Here is an 18,053-nt window from a genome sequence, read left to right as displayed (position 1 = left end):
TCCTTCCATCGTGGGCAGAGGAACATGAGGACGTCCGCGGAGGAGGACGACCGGTCCCTGAAATAACAAGACGCACCCCGGGGTGGCTTCGCTAAATGTTCTTTATTACTTTGTTTTAATGGTAAATAAGCAGAAAGTCCAACTTTTCAGGGCAGATACAGAATATTGCACGTAAAATGAAACATCGGAAAAAATAATAAAATTCCACAGGCCGCGTACAGCAAACCACGATGCTCTGGCACTACAGCGCAGAAGTCATATAAATAGCCATATTTAAAATAGTACTTCGTCTGATATGATCAAAAACTAGAACGTACATCTCGAAAACCCCAAAAAAAAATCCACATGCAGAAAGAAGCGGGACGACGACGGGACGGAGGGTCGAGAAGCTCGGCTATAAAACGCGGCGTTCCCGCCATGTGGCAGTCTGGTACTCGGGTCCGTGGTGGGTTCTGTACATATAAACACAGAGGTGGTCCGCAGGTAAATAACGCGGGACGTTCTGGTCCCATCGAGTTAGACCTGGATCAGATCTGTCACAATTCAAAATGGCCGAAGGTCCGTCCTCCAGAAAGACGACGGGGACGATCGGGTCGATAAGACACACATGCATGTCCGGTTTTTAAAGGACTAAACTTCTGAGTGGTCGGTGCAAACGTATCGTCAGGAAAACGAGGAAAATCATCTGGTCCCTTTCAGCTAGATGGACATGCGAACCGTACCTGCCTCTACATCGACCAAAAAAAGACCTTCCTGAAGCTTCCGTCCAGGTGTAATGTGCTACGTTCGCATGTTTTCTTCTATTAAACCTGTTCTGACGGTTTGATCTGTGCCCTCCTGTGTAGTTCAGTGTTATTAAATGTGGTATTAAACGTCAGTATGTGCTTTTCACCTGGCAACGCAACTACTCTTCACTCCTCGTTACATGCAGCGATAGGAAAGAGCAGCGCAAGAGAGTGGAAAGTAAACGTTCTGCTGACCGACGGTCCTCCTCCGCGCCATGTCAGCATCTCACCTGCCGCCTTTAGGCCTCCGCGTAAAACGTCACGGGACGAGGGGCCGAGCGCGTTGCCAGATCCTAATTTTGGTCCCAGAGAAGAGAAGAGGCAGCACGTTCGTTCCCTGGCCGTGTAGTCGGGGTTTCCGAAAGGCAAACGCGTGTCCGCGGTTTTCAAGGCACAGCTTCCTACCGCGAAGAGAACCTCACCCTCATACCCTCATACCCCTCTCTGATCCCGCCTTCACGGGACGACCAGATATTACCGTCAATTTGGCTGAAATAAATGAAAGGCGGACGAAGCGTGAGGCTGTAAAGGAGGAGACGGGACGCTGACACCGGGGACGGCCGCTGGACGGCCTCAGAACTCGATCTTGCAGGCGGGGAAGGACTCGTCCTGCATCACCACCGTGCTGCTGCTGGCCAGCACCATGATGTTGAGCTCCTGCTGCCGCTCGTGGGTCTGCTGGTACCACTGGCGCGTCACCTCCGTGTCGTGGGTGGGGATCAGGGTCACCTGGGGAGACAGGGGACAGGGGAGCGCTGTGACGGCCGCCCGGTCGCCGGCATTGACGCTCGCGGCTCGCCGCGTTACCTGCAGGTTGGACCCCCACTGGGCCTTTCCATCCAGCAGCGCGTCCAGGACCTTGCAGCTCGGCTCCTCGCTCGCCGGATCGTTTCCACTCACTACGTAGTACGCCGAGCGCACCCGCTTGAAGAACTCCTGGTCCACGTTCTTGCCGCTGCAGTGGTTGGGGACGTAAGCCAGATCCACGTAGACTGGGGGACCAGAGAGTGCGCCAGAAGCGGACTTGGAAAAGCTGGAACCTGTGGATGAAACATCAAAGTGTTTAATTACAGCAGCTCCTCTACACGGTAGGAGCAGACAGAATGGACGTTAATCTGAGACGTTCTACATTTACATTTACAGCATTTATCAGACGCCCTTATCCAGAGCGACTTACAATCAGTAGTTACAGGGACAGTCCCCCCCTGGAGACACTCAGGGTTAAGTGCCTTGCTCAGGGACACGATGGTAGTAAGTGAGATTTGAACCTGGGTCTTCTGGTTCACAGGTGAGTGTGTTACCCGCTAGGCTACCACCAGCCTAATAGTTAAAAAGTAGTTCCGGTAATGGCTGCGGCGGCCTGATCTTTATCACAGAGTCCCCCTGTTAGACAGCGTTAAATTCACCCTAGTTAGGCTGTCCTAGTTAGGGTACCGGGCCACTGTAGCACCAATATACCACTATAACCACCTATTTCAGTATCAGTCGTTCAGTGCAACCGTCTGCCGCTGCTTCTGTTTGTTTTTCTCCGAGACACGAAATCAAGCGTCCAGACTACCGGCAGACCCCAGTGAAGAGACCAGCAAATAAATCCTGGTTCCTGACAACTGCTTAACAAGGACAAAACATGAAACAAACCAGAGGGTCACCACAGCCACCACCACCGTTACAACTACAGCTTCAGGGATCTTCAAATGGACCAATAACATCATTATGGACATGTAATCTAGACCATGACACTGACTACATCCTGGACTTCTCCAACCCTACAACTGTAGGACTTATTATTATATCATCCCCAACCCTGCACTGACACCATTTGCAGGCTCACTCTACCCTGGAAGGGGGTCCCTCTCTGTATCACTCCTTCCCAACGTTTCTTCCTTTCTTTTTTTCTCTCTCCTAGAGTTTTTTTGTGTGGAGTTTTTCCTTGTGTGCAGAAGGGTCAAGTGTGGGGGGTGTCAACTGTAGGGCCTGTCAAAGCCCATTGAGACGTACTGTATGTGATTATGGGCTGTATAAGAAATAAATGATGTTGTTGTTGATCTCCACGCGGACGGTGAACGCCCTCGGAACGGCGTACGCGTTGTAGCTACGTTTGATTGCCGTTTTCCTGCCGTTCGCTTGTTACTGTTTAACGTTCGTTGGCAGAATTTTGCACCAAGAACACGTTGCAGAGTTTATTTGACACCATCCGACCGAAAGCTGGTGCTCCTCAACTCTCATCTCACTGACGCATTTGAAAGTATATCGTGAAATGAAGTAGAAAATCTGGTGAGATGTCTCGAGTCCAGTGAAGGACCACACCTCCACCACACGGTGCGCCGGTGTTCATCTACGGTTGGTTTATTCTGACCTCTGAGACCAAGATAGATTTCATGTAGCTGTAGGATCAGAAAATGTAGTTTAGATGAAGATGGACACTGACCTGCACTGTTCTTCACTCCATTGACAAGTCCTTTGCCAGTATTGTAGCTTGACCTGGACAAGTCGTCTTCTTTCGACCCTTGTCCATCTGAAGTACGAGACATTCTTGATGACCTCTCTACATCCTTCTTATTTAGAGAGGTGTTTCTAGGGGATGAGTCTTTAGATGCTTGCTTCACAGGAGTTGGGGACCTCTTGCGTCTGCTGTCGGTTTTCCGTGCTGGAGATCCTGACTTTTTCCCAAGGAGCTTCTTTGGACTCTTTGTCTTCAGATTTTTCTTCAGGTGCTGCTTGTCGGTGAGATTCTGGTCTAGAGACAGCGCCTCTGGATCAACCATACATACGTCTGGGTGAGGTGGGTGAGGAACAGGGTCCATCACCGGTGAAGGCAGGGGGTCATGTCTCTTTTCAGATGACCGAGATGAGAAGACATGATAATTCCCTCCTCCATGGGCTACAGCAGATGACCTGTCTTCTGGCAGGTACTCAGCGTCCTCATCTGAGTCAACGTTGGCCCCAACTGTACTGGACTGACACTCCTCTGTCCCTGGAGGAACATCAGAGTCTGTCTGTGAGGGCAGGGACTCGCTGACAGAGGTTGGAGGCGTGTCTTCTCCCGCTATCCCAGCAGCCACTGCTCCAGGCATGTCTCTTCCACCATGGTGACTTCCATGGTGCTGCTTGTGGGACTTCCCCTTTTCAGTCACCTGGCGCTGTTCCTCATGCTCCTGTGAGTGGCCACTGCCTTCACTCTCCTCATCGCTGCATAGATGTTCTAGGCTGGGGTTGATGAAGGACGGGGAGATGTCACCTTTCCTCTGTTTGTACTCGTTTGTGGAGTAGCCTGGAGATGGCTTGGAGTAGGAGGTGGCCCCCATGCTCACGTCGTCATCTGCACGCCTACCTGTGTCCTCGGTGTAATAGGAGGAGTGGAAGGCTTGGTCGGCTGATGTCAGGGACAGTGGACGGGGAGGGTGCTCCGGCTCCGTCTCCTCCTCCTCTTCATACTCGTCCTCGTGTCTGTAATGCGGAGGAGAGTCCCCTGGATAGACTCCCCTTGGTTGCTGGAGCTCCCACTCAAATGGACTCCTCACTTTCGGGCCCTCTGCTCCTGCTCCTCTGAGCTCCACGTCTGGAAGGCCCGAGGTCTCCTCACGTCCTGCTCCGAAGGCGCCAGCTTGAGCAGCTCCACTCGGCATGTCGGGTTTGGTGGATGCCGGCCTGTACGAGCCGAGCATGTCAGGAATGGACGGGTCTCCTTCCCTACCGACGAACGGGCCGCTTTGGTGTAGCGATTTACTGAGTTGGCCTTCGTGAAGGTAATCTTCATCTTCACTTTCGCTTTCTGTGTCCTCGTAGTATTGCTTTTCGCTCAGCTCTGGGTGTGCTTTTGATGACACCCCATAAACCTCCTTCATCTGGTCTTTCTCTGCTGAGGCCAGCTGGGAATACGTTGCTTTGGTTGCTCCAAAAGCTTGAGCCTTAGAATCTTCTTCCCACTCAGGTCTGTAAAAGCATGCAGACTGGGCTCCTACCATGCCTGACGTTGCACCAGGAAGTTCTCTCTTACCGTCCAGAGAACTGAGCATTGAGGGGGGAAATGGTTTGTTGTCTTCAAAAGGACTAAGTGGTGAGAACCTCGGCAGGCTTGAGGTGGACTCGGCTGTGGCCGCCGCGGGCGCCGGCTTGTCGGACACCTCGAGGTACTCGTCCTTCAGCAGCGCGCCGGAGCCGGAGAAGGCGGAGTCCGCGTCTTTGAAGGCGGAGTACTCGAAGCCACCACTGGCAGGGGTCTCCAGGTCCTCTCCGAACTGGCGGCTGGTGGAGAGGGAGGCTGACGCGGAGGACGAGTGGCTGTATGAGGATGAGGAGGAGTACGCCGTGGCAGTGGTGGTGGTGTAGCAGAAACCAAAGGAAGCCGCATCAGCAGGTTTCTTGCTCAGAATGTCTGGCGTCTTCTGCTTTTCAAACTCGAGGTCTTTCTCGCTGTGGTAGCCTTTCTCCTCGGTGGTCTTCATTGATGATGGAAAGTATGCCTGATCTTCAGTGCTCTTCTTGTCTTCTCTGTCATCGTATGCGTAGCCATAGTCTGAGGTGTATCTAGATGAACCAACACCAGACAGGCTTTGAGTGAACAAAGAGGCAGAATCGCTCTTCCCAATCTGAGATGGATCTTCACTCATTTTGCTTGTGTCAGAGGGACCTGATGGAGCAACCTGATCCTGACTATCGACGCCTTTTCCTTGTGTTGGTTCATGTTTCAACTCATGACATTCAGGACTTGGGACAAAATCAAATGGATTTTTGGATTCCTTCTCGGATTTATCTTTAGCACCTTTTTCCAGTTCATGGTCTGATGCACCATTCTCAGACATTTCATCATCTTCATCCTCCTCGTCATCTTCTCCATACACAGCTCGTCTGACGTTTCTTTCTAAGGCCGCCTCTTTTTCGTGGTAGCTCATGGATTTCGAACTTCCTGATCTGAAGTCCTCACGGAAGGGGTCTCCAGACAATAATGTGGAACTAAAGTGCACCTTTTCCATTTCGGACTTGAGAACCGAGTCTGCAGAATGCACAGTCGACATGGTGCCCAAGTAGGAGGAACCACCTTCTGTCTTTAGATCAGACAGACTCTGGGGTGCAGATGTCTCCGGCTCGGACATTTTTCCAGAAAGAAGATCTGATTTCTGTGCTTCTACAACGTCCAGTTTGGCGTTATGGTCTAATTTATCTGTGGGTTCCTTCAGAGGTTCAGCACCGTATCCACCTGAGTCCACTGAACTTGACCTGCTGTCGTATATGTCAGAATACGTGAAGCTTTTGCTGTCTACATAAGGAGTGTCTTGCCTAAGTTCTCCAAAATCTCTACCCTGCCTCTCGCGCTCAGGAAAGCTGTACAGGTCAAAGTGAACGCTCTTCTCAACGTCCTTAAAGCCTACTGAAGCATGGCTGGCTTGTCCATCGGTTGTCCTTTTGTCTTTTTGGCCATACTGCTCTGACACGGAGCCTAGATCGCTTTTTTCTGACGGTGAAAGTCCAGCCGGTCTTACTTCAGTGAGAAGACCTGATGGTTCCTTGCCTTCAGCTTCATCTTTGTATGGCAGAACCTCGCATTTCTGCTCTTTTCCGGTCATCCTTTCTTCTTTGAGGGACCTGGCCTCGCATGTAAATTCCTCATCTAGGAAAGTGCTTTCTCTCTCCTCTCTCCCTCTTTCACTCTTCACTCTGCCGGACACGTCAACCTCCTTGTCTCTTCTGGCGAAATAATCATTCTCGCTGTCCTCGTCCTCGTCCGATTCATCGAACGTAGCTCTACCACTGGAGTAGCTCTTCTCAAGAATATCAGAAGATATTCTTTCTTCCATTTTGTCAAAAGATGATTGATATTTCTCTAACGTGTCAGACTCGAGCTTGGCCACGTCCTTCTTGTCCTCTGCAAATGACTTTGGTGTCTTGTCCTCAGTGGGCGAGTAGCCACCGCTTGTGGGGACGGATTGCGTGGGAGAAGCCATTTTGGCGGTGCTGTCATCTGGGCTTGGGCATCTCTCCTCGGTCTCTGAGCCTGAACCGGCGCTCGTATCGAAAGCACCAGAGAAGTATGGAGATGCTGAGAGAGACGTCCCACCGGGCCCCATTTCATCCAAGGTTCGTTCTTCCTCCAGTACGTGTGTAGGAACAGATGCTGTGGGAGGGGACTTGTCCTGGAGCACTGCAGAGGATGCGTAACCCTCGTGAAGCTTGCTCAGAGGCATGTCAACATTGGGGTGTCTGGTCCTCGTCTTCCTCATCCTCCTCTTCCTCCTCTTCATGCGCCAGCGCTGCCTTTTTTCCTGCTTCGGGGTCTAGAACTAAAGGTGGGAACTCCTCTGAGGGCGGCGACTTGAAGCACTTGTCCTCCTCCAGAGAAGACGTTGGTGATATGGTCCCAGCGGAGTGCAGGTACTCCTTCCCCTGGGTGGCTTCGGTGCGGACAGACGGCAGGCTGTTGACGGTGTCCAGCAGCAGCGAGCTTCGGCACGTCTCTTCCGTCCGTGGCGCGGTGGCTGAGGCAACAGACTGGTCTTCGGTGATGGAGGTTGCAAAAGACGAGAGTTTGTCACACTCGGTGATGGACGTGGCTGAGGAGATATGTTCCTCCTCCGCAAGAGGAGCCGCAAGAATGACATTGGCGGGGAACGCTAAGGCCGACTCTGGTGCCCCCATAAATCCTTTCACGGACACTTCAGGGGCGTCGTACAGGTTTGAGGCTTTTATCTCCTTCATGCCTTGGATGGTGTCAAAAGAGCATGGTTCATCAGGGACAGAAATGTCATAGGAGCCAACATCGTAACGGAGGTGTGGTATCCTGTCCTCCGTCTCTTGGATCTCTTCATCGGAAATGGTCTGCTCCGTCTCGGAGTAGCCGGGGATGGTCTCATCTTGTATGAAGGAGATGTGTTCTGAACCACCAGGGGCTTTGATGTCTTTGTGCTCCACGGGTTTCTCCTCCCAGTCTTTGGCACTCCTTTCTTTTTTTGCCTCATCCGCTTTGTATTTAACGTCATCCTCGTGCATTCTCAAGTCCTCTGCCTCCTCCAGCTCTGCTTTCTCGATGACATCCTCCTCCTCCTCACTTTCACTCTTTTTTGGTTTCGTTGTCACATCATCTTTTCTTTCCTTGACATCCTCCCACGTTTTGTCGGTTTGCTCCATTCCTTTGCTTGTTTGTGGTTTCCTCTTAATGGTGTCCATACTGTATTCTTCATCATAGGCATCTTCCATAGCGTCTCCGTCATCCTCGAACGTCTCTTTGAAGGACTCCTTCTCGTGACGTGGAGATTCAGTTGCAACATCAGTTGTTGTTATTCCTTCATCTGGGGCATCAAAGTGAGAAACTGTGATGCTTGAGAAGTTTGAAGGAAGGTTCTGTAACGTATCTGAAGCTGGCGCTGAGGCCATCACGCTCGACACAGACTCCGCTTCTCGTTTTAGTGCTTCAAAGTCCTTGGTGAGATCCTCCGGGGAGGAAAGTCGGGACCTCTCATCCACCAGTTCACTGGAGGCTTTTCTGGAGGCCACTTTGGCCTCACCAAGAGGTAGTTCCTTGGCTTCTTTATTTTTTTCCGTCTTGGCACCCCCCTTCGCTTTGGCCTTGTTGAGGGTCTTTCGAACCTCTGGAGTGAAAGGCCTCAGGTCCGGTTTAGTGATTTTTCTTAGCTCGGGCTTGCTGGCATCTTTCTTTTTCTCCTCTTTCACCTTGGTGTCTTTCTTCTCATCTTTTTTGACGCCGCTGTCTTTCTTTACTTTCTTTTCCTTCTTCATCTCCTTCTCTTTATCTTTCTTTTCCTCAGTCTTGGACACCTTCTCGTTCAGTTGCTTTTTCATGGATTTTTCCTTTATGAGTTTCTTTTTTTCCGGCTTCGCTCCATCTGGAGTCTCCAACTTGGCTTTAGGGGGCTTTGTGGCATTGACGCTCTCTTTCAGCTTCTTCACGTCTTTCTTCTCCACTTTGTTCTCTTTGATCGAGTCACTTTTTGACTCTGCGTCATTGAGTCCATTCGCCTCTTTCTTGCTCGCTTTGGGCTGTGCTTTTGGGGAAGACTTGAGGCTCTCCTTGCTGTCTGTTCTTAATTTCATTTTGGTTTGCTTAATCACAGGCGGAGGTCCTCCAGAAGATATCTCCTTTTGAGTGGCGGTGGGGTACCGCAAGAAATCCAGGTGCTTGAGCTTCTCGAGTCCCTCCAGAATTTTGCTCTGTGGGGCGTTTCCAGGGAACAGCACCCTCACGATCTTCTCTGTGGGGCTGGCGGGGAGCCACACCACCAGGGCCGTTACTGAGGTCAAGTATGGAACCGAAATCTCCGCCTCCTTCCCGTTGGGCAGCACGATGCCGGTCTTCGCCTTGCTGTTGCCGGCCCACTTCTGCATGAAGAACTGCATTTCTTTGCTGTCCTTCACGGGGTTTAAAATGTACATGTCCAGCCTGCCGACGCCCAGCTTGTGGAAGAGCGTGACGGGCTCTGCCGTGTTGCTGGCCCCTCGACAGAGCGGCTCCGGCTTGATGCCTAATTTGTGGAGGTACTTCAGCGTCAGCGAGGCCTCCTCGATGCTTTTCTTCACCTTCAGCGTGGACTCTGGCGAGCGCAGCTTCTCGGGAACATTGAAAAACACCACGCCAAGTTCCGGGGAGATCAGGTTCTTCATCCAGTCGCTGTAGGCATTCCCGCCACGTGACTGCTCTTCCTCCTGCTGCTCTGCGAGCTTCCTCTGGAAGAGGCCATTGATCCCTGGGAGGTTGTCAGCCCCGATGTGAGTAACAAGGATCGAGTCGATCCTGTCCAAGTGTCTCACAAGCTTCCAGAAGCACGATTTTCTGTCAGACCCTCCATCGACCAAGATATTAAAACCGTTGATGGCAAATAACGCCGAGTCCCCCCTGCCACCTGGGAAGATGTAGCAACACGGCTTCGACAGCTTGAGGAATCCTCCAGACGTAGGTGGCTCCAGGAGCTGGAACGGTGATGGGACGTCCACCGTCTCGGAGACGTACTCGGTGAACTCTGTAACCCCCTCCATGTCGGGCAGTGCAGCGTCTGGATTCAGCCTGTAGTCCAGGAGCTCCTGAAAACGCTGCTCCTCGGCGAGACCCAGGGAGGACCAGCCCCCTTCTCCCGGGCAGGAAACGGTTAATCTGGCCTTCTTGTGTGGAGCAGGTCCGCACAGGAGGTCTTTCACCTAGACGGGCCGACAGAAGATCATTCGCTTGCCATTTTGAAGCATAATGTGAAACAATTCAGATGTTTGCTGGGTGCTGGTCTTCTCACCTCGGGATCGGCGATGATGTCGGAGAAAAGCTTCGAGCTCAGGTGTCCACTCTGCAGTATAATGTCCCCGCCTTGCTCCGAGTTCTGACCGCAGAGGAGCAGCAGCTTTTGTCCAGAAGAGTCAGTCAGGAGGGAACGAACCTGTTCCAGAAGAAACGCAGAAACCAGAATTTAAAATGCAGCAGGAAAACTGGTCTTTTTACGATGACGAGTACCACCTCTGAAAACAACTCGTGTTCCTAATATGAATATTGAGCTAATAAAAAATACTGATTGTCCTCCGCAGTCAAATACACAGCAAGTGAGGGTTAAACTGTACTGCGGAATAATAATATGATTTTATAACAATTTAATAACAATTTCATAGCAATAGCACCTCCGCAGGCAGAGTACATTACACTCGTTCCTACACGTTTACCGTAAAGCGTACCTCAGCAGCAGCCGCGTCCTCGGCCGGGTTGACTAGAACCACAGTCTGAAGCACATCGCTCTTGTACCGCAGGAGTCTTTGCCCTGGACACACAGGAAAAATGGGACGGAATATTGCTACACCAACCCGCGAAAATTAGCGCAGCGATGGAATCCTACAAATACGGTTTCTCAGATTGCGGAAGCTGCGAGTGCATTTTTCAAAATGCTGTTCTAGGGGTAATTCTAGAACCCCAGCAGCTCACCGTTCCACTACAAAGGCAGATCCAGGGAGGCCTGGAAGCTTCTGGAATCTCGTGCACGTGGCTGATCACCTCGGCAGCGGAGCAACGAGGATTTCATCCTCAAACAGTCGCTGTTCTGCCTTTCACGGCACCACAACACAACACGGCCAGCCTCTCGCTGGCTCGTCCCATTGGCCGTCTCCATGGGAACAGTGAAGTGGCTGCTGCCAGTAGCCGCGTAACACTGACCCAGTCCTGCTGCTGCTGAGCGACGCATTGCAGCATTTCCCAGCGAAGAGAGGAGCCGCGCCGAGACGACGGCATCGGCAGAACCCGGGGAATTAAATACATTCATCCCACCACGTACGCAATCATGTCATCTATACACACACACACACACACACACACACACATTCATGCTAATGAGGATGTAAATATGGAAAAACACACATGCAGAGCCGCTGAGCAGCGAGTGCGGGCCGAACAACGCGACCCCCCCCTGCTTGCATATGCAGATTTATGCAGATTTTTCCATGCGTGAGCCGGTTCTGGGCGTGACCCGGAAAACCCGGTGTCGGAGCCTGATTTCTCTCCCGTCCCCGCATCTCCGTGCCACAGCTTGACCTTCAGGAGGGGCGGAGACGTTTTATTCCGTTACGCGGCGTTAAACGCCCACTTATTTAAATGTCCCCCATGCAGCGTCACCCAGAGGCTCGTTACAGAAGGTCACGTCCCGCTGTAAACAGCACCTGAGGGACACCAGCTCCCACGCCCATCCCTCCCCCACGGAACATGGCGGCTACTGGCGCCGTAATGGCGTTAACGCGGCCCTCGTCTCGTCTCGTGAGGTGGACGGCCGCGGTCTGGAGACAGATTTGGACCGCCGCGTTCCTGCAGAGTCACGCCGGTGACATCGCAGCATGGCGTCACACGTCGGTCCCACGACCAGCCGCCATGGCGTCGTCTAGTTGTGGTCAGATGTTTTTGAGGTTCGTAATCTCTGAAGGACAGAAAGACATTTACCTGAAGCCTTGTGGTCTGTGGACCTGATGGACGTTTCTGACTCAAGAACATTACCCAGAATGCAGCTTCTCTCCATCATTTTTCTAGATGTTTAATCAGAACACGGACAACGTGAAATAAAATCTGAATGTCATCAGATGGCAACAGGACGTTTGTGGGACGTTGTGAAGTACGTGTTGATATTCTTCATGTATAACCGGTGTTCGTGTACTAAAGACTACAGACGGGCTTCCTGTTGTGGAGGAGCAGAGGGTCTCGTCCCATGAGGCCTGGACCACGGATCTCCGGGTCACAGCTCATCATCTGGCCCACACAGCCGGACCCGCGGTGAGGAACCATCCTGGTATCTGCCAGGTCGCCACCACGTCACCATGCCACCGACCCCATCGGGCCAGAATTAAGCGAAGCTCATGAGGGGTCAGCATCTGACCTGTCGCCACCCTCACCGAGCCCCAGTGCGCCTGCGCGGCCCTCACGCACCTCCACATCTCACCAGCATCCTCCATCCCCACCGAACCCACCAGCGGAAACGAGGTCGCGGACGCTCCCGACGGCCGCCGCGGCGCGTTATTCTCCTGTAGGAGGAAGATGGTGGAGGACAGCAGTCTTCCTCCGACCCCGGACCGGCGGATAAAGCGGCGAGAAGAAGAAGAAGAAGAAGAAGAAGAAGAAGAAGAAGAAGAAGAAGCACCTACCGGAGCGCAGCTCGTGCGTGTGGACCCGGTCCGAGCGGAGCAGGGAGCGCGCAGCCCTGAGCGCGCGACCGTCTGGGAGAAGAGAGGGCGGGGCCTCGCGGGGGCGCGCATTGTGTCTGTCTGACGGAGACGGGGAGAAGGACGAGCCGACTGGACCGTTCCAGAACCGGTCTAAATCGCAACAACAGCTGCACAGAACCAGTTTAAATCTGAGAACAGCTGCCCAGAACCAGATTAAATCTGAGAACAGCTTCACAGAACCGGTCTAAATCTGAGAACACCAAAACAGAACCAGTTTAAATCTGAGAACAGCTCCCCAGAACCGGTCTAAATCGCAACAACAGCTGCACAGAACCAGTTTAAATCTGAGAACAGCTGCCCAGAACCAGATTAAATCTGAGAACAGCTTCACAGAACCAGATTAAATATGAGAACAGCTCCCCAGAACCGGTCTAAATCGCAACAACAGCTGCACAGAACCAGTTTAAATCAGTTTAAGTCTGAGAACACCAAAACAGAACCAGTTTAAATCTGAGAACAGCTCCCCAGAACCAGATTAAATCTGAGAACAGCTTCACAGAACCAGATTAAATATGAGAACAGCTGCCCAGAACCAGTTTAAATCTGAGAACACCAAAACAGAACCAGTTTAAATCTGAGAACAGCTCCTCAGAACCAGATTAAATCTGAGAACAGATGCTCAGAACCAGTTTAGGTCTGAGAACACCAAAACAGAACCAGTTTAAATCTGAGAACAGCTCCCCAGAACCAGATTAAATCTGAGAACAGCTGCCCAGAACCAGTTTAAGTCTGAGAACACCAAAACAGAACCAGTTTAAATCTGAGAACAGCTCCTCAGAACCAGATTAAATCTGAGAACAGATGCTCAGAACCAGTTTAGGTCTGAGAACACCAAAACAGAACCAGTTTAAATCTGAGAACAGCTCCCCAGAACCAGATTAAATCTGAGAACAGCTGCCCAGAACCGGTCTAAATCTGAGAACACCAGCACAGAACCAGTTTAAATCTGAGAACAGCTGCCCAGAACCGGTCTAAATCTGAGAACACCAGCACAGAACCAGTTTAAATCTGAGAACAGCTGCCCGGAACCAGTCTAAATATGAGAACAGCTACACCGAACCAGATTAAATCTGAGAACAGCTCCCCAGAACCAGATTAAATCTGAGAACAGCTTCACAGAACCGGTCTAAATCTGAGAACAATTGCCCGGAACCAGATTAAGTCTGAGAACACCAACACAGAACAAATGTATATCCTGAGAACAGCTGCACAGAACCAACTAAAGATGCCAGCTCAGTATTAGAACCAACACTTTCACTGCAGCTTCAACAGTACATTACTTAAAAACAGAATGGTGTAAGCAGTTTTGGAAATTTCAGCAGTGAAATGTAACTTCATGTTCCATGTCGGCAGGATAAAAGAACGTACGTTCAGTGGATGATGGGTGTGAGCATTTTTTGGTTTTTATTCAGGTTTGATCCTAATTCTGACCCCGCGTGAATGTTTGGTGTGGCTGTGTGGGGTGTAACGTGACATTCCAGGACCGGATGCATTTCCAGTGCAGACGTCTTTGTGTCTGGAACGGACCCTGGCGCCGTACCCCACTGTTTGACTGGATTATTCTGCCTGCACATGAGGCTCTTCAGACCAGCTGGATGTGCATCAGAAGGTCTGAAACATCACAACCTGCTGTTTTTACAACCATAGAAACCAGAGGACTCATATCTTTTTGTTCTTTCCATGGATATTTTGGTCAGTTCCAGGCTGGAAATTTGTACTGTACTGGTTCCGGGTTTTATAGGAAAAGGCCACTGGTCCACTCAGATTCATCTCCACTCTTTTCTGGGATAAATCTCACTGCAGGGGGAAGGCTGAAGAACACAGCTGTGACCAGCACAGCAGCTGCGATTGTGTGTTTGTGGGGGTGCCTGGTTCTGAAATAGTAACCGGGCGCTGATGGTACTCGCACTGGCAGCGCTGTACAATGGAGCCGGCCGCTCCTCCACCCACACCAGTCTCCTGCTTGTGAAGGTTCCAGCTTCTGCAGGAGCGTGGAATGGTTTGGGGATCTGTATGAAGAAACCAGGAGCCCATCTCTTCACACCAATTATTATAGTCTGATGGAAATTCCCAACAACTGCTGGAGCTCTGTGGCTGAAGAGCTGGTGGGCGTGGCCTTCTAGAATCATCTCTGCTATTTATAATGAACCCCAGGCAGAGGAACAGCTGAGTGTGATCAAATATTGCCGGGCCGCGCCTCGTTTTTTTTATTGGTCAAACGAATTGAACAGAACACAGGCATTTCCGAGAAGAACCATGGGGAGGAGCCTCATCTGCCTGGGAAAGAGCCCTTAAGATACTCCAGTGCTTGAGTGTGTGTGTGTGTGTGTGTGTGTGTGTGTGTGTGGTGTGTCTCCAATAGTCTGTAGATTATTGATCACAGGTTGCTTCCCCCCAGACACACACACACTCACACACCCTCGAGCAGACAGCTGGGCTACACAGAGCTGGATCAATACATCAATTATTCATAATCACACCAGGCCCCACCCAGCCCCACCTACTGGATGTCCAGCTGCAGAAGATTTTATTATTCCGCCTGGATTTCTGGATCTTCGGTCTGGTTTTGTCATGATTTTATAGACAAGATTAAGTTGAATTTATCAGACGCCTCGACTCGAATCATCTGCTCTGATCACCTGAATTGTTCTGCGTCCTGTCCAGCTGTGACCCTGAGTGACGTACTTTCCTGCCTCGTTGTGTGGAGATGTGTACTGGTCGCACCAGGCAGAACAGAGGAGGTCACTTACGCTGACATTCGGTGGGAATCGGTCTGCTAAAAGGACCAAATTATTGGAAGAAGAGCGGAGACAGCCGCGCTCCACCCCTCCCCTAGCTGCTCTCCGTCCCAGTGTCCTTCAGGGGACACGATCTGTGACGATCGGCATGATGCCACCCGTCAGGTTGTGGTGAGATTGTGAGATGTTTGTGGGATCAGATGGAGCCAGTATGAAATCACAGCGCATTGATCTGCGTACAGGTTTTCCATCTGTGCCCAGGTTCTAATCGCCCGACTGATGCCATCACCTCCCTGCCTGGCTGGAAGAGTGTGTGTGTGTGTGTGTGTGTGTGTGTGGTGGTCAGGAAACCCAGCTGCGGTTTAATTAAAACCCATCTGAGAAGGTGCCGGTCGGCCATGATGACTCTGCACTGTTCACATTCTGCTCACAGCGGTGGTCCTGTGCGCGCCGAGCACGCCCACTACTCCACCACCTGCCACGCCCATTTATAACACAGAAAAGCACGACGTTGCATAATAACAGGGTTTATTTATATGGTGAATATTCCCAGCGTGTGGGTGAGTGTGTGTTATTTCCTGGAATGCGCGGCTGCCCAGTGTCAGTGCATCTCTCTGGACACACACACACACACACACACACACACACACATGAACTCTCCTACTGACTGTGAAGTAACCTGATGTCTGTCTGAGCGGCTGGTTCGTTCGGTTTAACCGAGCGTGATTGCTGACTGGTTCTTATCGAGGAGATAATAAAGACACCCGTGATGCATCATCTGCAGGTTGTGGACCCCCTCATTTGTAAAAGGTGTGAGGAAGGTGTGTGTGTGTGTGTGTGTGTGTGTGTGTGTGTGTGGAGAGCAGCAGCTGTGAAAGATCCATATCTGAAAGGTTTTTTAAATCCACTCTTTCACAGTGACCTTTGAACCCCAAACCAGCCTATTAGTGCTTTGTGCACCATTCAAATGCAGAGATGCATGCAGCTCGTATCGCTGCACGATGGAGGTCCAGTAAACACGCTGCCCTTTACTCTGTGAGAGTGAGAATCTCATAGGTGGGTCTGCAGCACCACAATGCCCTGACCTCTGACCTCTGGCATTTTCTCAGAGAGAGGCTGATAAGACACGGGTCATAAACTCGCATGGATTATAATAAGAATCATAAATATGGGCGACCCACTGGCAGGTAATTCCTGTACTGTGTGTAGAAGAGATTTAGAAAGGAATAAATAATTACACATGCTGCCATCTCAGATGCAATTATTTTTATGTTTGTAAAAAATATTTTATGCCGTCAAAACTGGCAACTGCACATCAAACATACTTCCGTATTAAAATGTAGTTTTATTAAAATTGCTGATCTTGTACAGTTGCAGGCTGGTGGCAGGAACGTGAAACTGTGTCATGGTGGTAAAAAACGGCGTCTAACAGCATATATTTACATTTACAGCATTTACCAGACGCCCTTATCCAGAGGGACTTACAGTCAGTAGTTACAGGGACAGTCGTCCCCTGGAGACACTCAGGGTTAAGTGTCTTGCTCAGGGACACGATGGTAGTAAGTGGGATTTGAACCAGGGTCTTCTGGTTCATAGGTGAGTGTGTTACACGCTAGGCTACTAACACCCTATGGAGCTATTATTATTATTATTATTATTATTATTATATTATTACTAATATTATTCACTTTTCATCTTCCAGTTGGAACCAAATATTAAACAACATGAATGCACCGTAAGAGCATTTTCTGGGCTCTGTCTGTGTGTGTGGGGGGATAAAACCTGATTTACAGCCTTGTGCACCCCCTGAACGGCCTCTGCGGCGCCGCGGCCGCCGTGCCACGCCCGGTTCCACCAGGTTCCTTATTAGAGATGTCTGCACAGCGTACAGAACTGGTAGAGAAGGTAGAACAAAGGATTACACCGCGACCCTTTGTTGTGTCGGGGGGGTGGGGGGTGTCTTGATTGATTTGCAGCGTATTGATTCCCAGACAATCGATCAGAATGCCATCAGCGCTCTGCCGGGAACCGCACCTCCTGCCGAGGCTGAGGAATGACTGACAGGCGAGGCTGGATCTCCAGGATCGGATTCCGATCGAGGGAGCAAGGACACATGTCCTTCAGACGCCTCGGCTCAGAGAGCATGCTGGGAGGGCCGGTGCCGCCACGCCCACTCCTCCACGCTTTCATACTTGATTGATTCATCACTTCCTCGTTCTTCCTGTGCATCTTAATGACGCAGTTTTGTAGATCGTCTCCCCTGCGTCGCCCATTTTTCCGCTCAGGGACGGCGAGCCTCGACTCACCCATCACAAAACTCTGACCTGCACCCGTCTTTTTCCTGCTTTACATCCGTCCCGTTCGCTCCCATTGGCAGCACTGCATCCACGAGCCTCACACATCTCCTGGGTTCTAAATTCGCTCAGGACTTCGTTTCTCTTTAAAAACCATGCATGCGAGTTACTGACCTTTGACCTCCGTGGAAAACTGGGCGGAGTGATGTTTTTGGAACAGACGCAGCTCGCTGTTTAAGTCGCAGACAGCGAGGTCGATCTCCCAAGACCTGAGTCCTGCGGGGGACAGAGCGGAGACGGATCGTGAGGACCGTGGCACCGGGGGCCTCTGCTGCATCATCAGAATGCATCACCCACCTCGCCTGATCTGCTCCTTCACGTCCTCCAGCTGATGCTCCGAGGCGGTGTCCCCGATCACGATCAGCAGGTAGTGGTGCAGCGCACAGAACGGAGGAGCGCGGCGTCCCGGGAGCTGAGACGGCTCTGGCGGCTCCATGGCAACGGTAGCACGGGCGGACGCGGGGACCTCGTCCATCTCCATGACAACTGCA

General features: G+C 51.3%; 1 protein-coding gene across 1 annotated transcript; it reads right to left on the bottom strand.

The window, feature by feature from the left end:
- Positions 1-83: 83 nt before the first annotated feature.
- Positions 84-18,053, bottom strand: LOC114781711 (microtubule-associated protein 1A-like). Its single transcript, XM_028968074.1, is given in 8 exon segments — positions 84-1,514; positions 1,593-1,825; positions 3,214-6,979; positions 6,981-9,929; positions 10,019-10,159; positions 10,449-10,531; positions 17,677-17,778; positions 17,860-18,053. Coding segments are annotated over 8 exon segments (7,614 nt in total). The 5' UTR covers positions 18,044-18,053; the 3' UTR covers positions 84-1,358.

The sequence above is a fragment of the Denticeps clupeoides genome, unplaced genomic scaffold (assembly GCF_900700375.1).
Source record: "Denticeps clupeoides unplaced genomic scaffold, fDenClu1.1, whole genome shotgun sequence".
Classification (NCBI taxonomy): Eukaryota; Metazoa; Chordata; class Actinopteri; order Clupeiformes; family Denticipitidae; genus Denticeps; species Denticeps clupeoides.
Note: the sequence above shows the minus strand (reverse complement) of the source record. Positions and strands in the feature narration are given on the sequence as shown.